This window comes from Lepeophtheirus salmonis, unplaced genomic scaffold (assembly GCF_016086655.4).
Source record: "Lepeophtheirus salmonis unplaced genomic scaffold, UVic_Lsal_1.4 unplaced_contig_109_pilon, whole genome shotgun sequence".
NCBI classification, from domain to species: domain Eukaryota; kingdom Metazoa; phylum Arthropoda; class Copepoda; order Siphonostomatoida; family Caligidae; genus Lepeophtheirus; species Lepeophtheirus salmonis.
The window spans coordinates 3,845-6,466 of NW_027289309.1; the positions used below are offsets into that span (position 1 = coordinate 3,845).

General features: G+C 34.0%; 1 protein-coding gene across 1 annotated transcript; it reads left to right on the forward strand.

The window, feature by feature from the left end:
- The first annotated feature begins 608 nt into the window (after nucleotides 1-608).
- On the forward strand, nucleotides 609-1,132 carry LOC121130714 (PI-actitoxin-Aeq3b-like). Its single transcript, XM_040726427.2, is given in 3 exon segments — nucleotides 609-673; nucleotides 675-899; nucleotides 952-1,132. Coding segments are annotated over 3 exon segments (312 nt in total). The 5' UTR covers nucleotides 609-623; the 3' UTR covers nucleotides 989-1,132.
- The last annotated feature ends 1,490 nt before the right edge of the window (nucleotides 1,133-2,622 follow it).

Below are 2,622 nucleotides of genomic sequence, written 5' to 3' on the forward strand. Positions count from 1 at the left end.
TGTCCCTGTTTTTGGTCTCCTCTATTTTCTCCTTAGTCCATTTATTTAATGACCCGTAGAACAATCTGCCTAATTTTGTTATACTACAAACTAGAAAAGTTGAATTCAATTTTTTTTAAAGGAAATATTATGGACCTTATAGGTTTGAAAGTTTCTCGAATTGCAGTTGAAATCATTTATGAATCATCATATTAATCATTCGAATTTTTGTTCTTGTAATTTATTCTTTTTTTCCAGAACAAGGTTCTATTTTATTTTGCAATCTTTATTACTGGTCCAAAGTTGAAAAAAATAAAAATAAAATAACAATCAAAAATATTGGTAAAAAAAAGAAGAAGTAAAAAAAATACAAGAATTTTTTTTTTTCTTTCTGTCTGTGATTTTCGCATAACTAGTAATTTGACACTCGTATTATTTATTTGCTATTTGTAGCTATATCAAAATTAAAATTTTTGTTCTTTCTTTGAAGGTGGTGTGGGGGGAGGGGGGAAGGGAAGAGAGATTTAAAAACACATATGGACGCGCGCACACTTCTTTATGACGCCAAGGCAAAGAAAATAATACATTATAAATACCATTTGCAAAGGAATAAGTTAAATCAATCCATACTTGAAAAGTGAACCATGAACAAGTTATTTTCTTTGATCCTACCCTTCTGCGCATTACTACAAATCCTTTTGTTTCAATGCTGTCACGGCACGACCTGGAGATTCATCTGTGAAGTCTGAACATTGTAAGTCTGAGCCCGTTACTGGAGAGATATTCTGTGCTGGATATTTTCCTAAATTTACTTTCAAATATGATACAATGTCTTGTGAGCCCTATATTTATGGAGGCTGTGGAGCTACTGCCAATTTATATGATACTCTACAAGAATGTATGAGCTCTTGTGTCCATGGGTAAGTGTGCGCATCTATTACTTCAAAAACCTATAACAGTCAGTTTGTTTAGATCTGCTCCCACTGAGGAAGCTCCTGTGGAATCATGACAAGCCAATATGAAAATCTAACAACCCTGCTATTTTTAGTCCTTAGCTTTGATTCAGTCATCATCAATATTACAATTCAACTGCTTAAACAAATAGATGGTGTTTAGAAAATATACTGAAATATAAGAGTATTATAGCAAATGATTACATGAATATAATTATGAAGTGAACTTCATATGACGATTTGATATTAATTAATAAAATTAATAGCACAAAATCCCCAAATACCCAAAATGCTTCTAACCTCTCACAAACAAACTAAACATATTATATAGCTGAAATAGTAAAAATTAAGGTTTGCCCGGTTCAGGTTCAGTGCTTCTATCGGTTCCGGTCTCGCTTCTTTTATTTCAACAGTATCGGTTCAGCTTTATTGGCCTTGGTTATTTTGTATACAGTCTAAGTTTGGTAATAGACACTTATAAAAACGGGACTCGCTAGAAAATTTGGTCCCAGGAAATGATATTAGATATAAAAAGGGCCGTAGCTACCTTATACGCAGAGTGCATTGTAGCCCAAGTTCCCACAGGAGCTCCGAAAACTACAATTGCTTAAGACAATGGTTGTCAAAGTGGACCGTGAGGGGAGGGGGGCGGAGGGAAGATGGAGAATTGAGGATTGCTTTCAGTTTACTCCTACATAGTAAACACGTTCTATTTTATATAAAGGGAGCCTCAGCTAAAAATGTATTTCAAGAGGGGGTAGGATAGTAAAGTTTGGTAAATCCTAAAGTAAGAAATATCATAGGGGCCGCCAAGTTTAGTAGTGGTCCTGGATCAATAATCTACACCACCTCTTGCCCTTATTATTTTACCGTCTGGTACCTAAAACCACTTTTACAGATCCATAAGAAGCCTTATCCATTTGAAACTCATATACACCTTTATCACCCTGGCGACGTAAAAAAGTCATTAAAAAACGCTGCAATTAAAAAAAAAAAAAAAAAATTGGAAAATTGACTTATTGATTTAAGCCAATTTATTTTTTATAATTTGAATGTTTTGATGAACTACGTCATTGTCCACACTTCTTCTTAGTGGCTTAAGTGTTTATTCTGTAAGAAGGAGACGGATACATCATTTCATGTTTTTTCCTTTCGCCAAATGGTTATACACATGTTGAGGGTGCTGGAGGACATGGTATGGTGCCAATTCGAAGTGAAACTCACCCAACTGGAATGGCTGGTCAGCACGTCACCTTCATATGGCGAGGGTCCCAAAATAGATAATATTATTTCCAAGGTCCAGCACGCGAACAGGATCATTCTACCCGGAATCCAAAGCTACGTGACCACCTTGATCGAAATCATGGGGGTCCTTCTGAGCTGAGGCACACTGCTGGCCATAGTATAATTTTTAATGATATTCTACAGAACTCTTAAAATATTCAATTTTTTTAACATGCCTTTTGTCGGTTTCAAATGTCAATATAGTTTGTAAAATTTTTATTAAAAAATAAATAATTGTATGCCTAATAAAATATAATATATCCATCATATCTAAAAATAAAAATTTCTTCTTTACATGGTCTCTATATATTTAGTAATTCTATGGTTCATTCCTTTAGTATTTCTTAGGATTGAAAAAGAGTGAAAACAAGTTTTAGAAGGAGATATTTTGCCTCTTTTGATATAA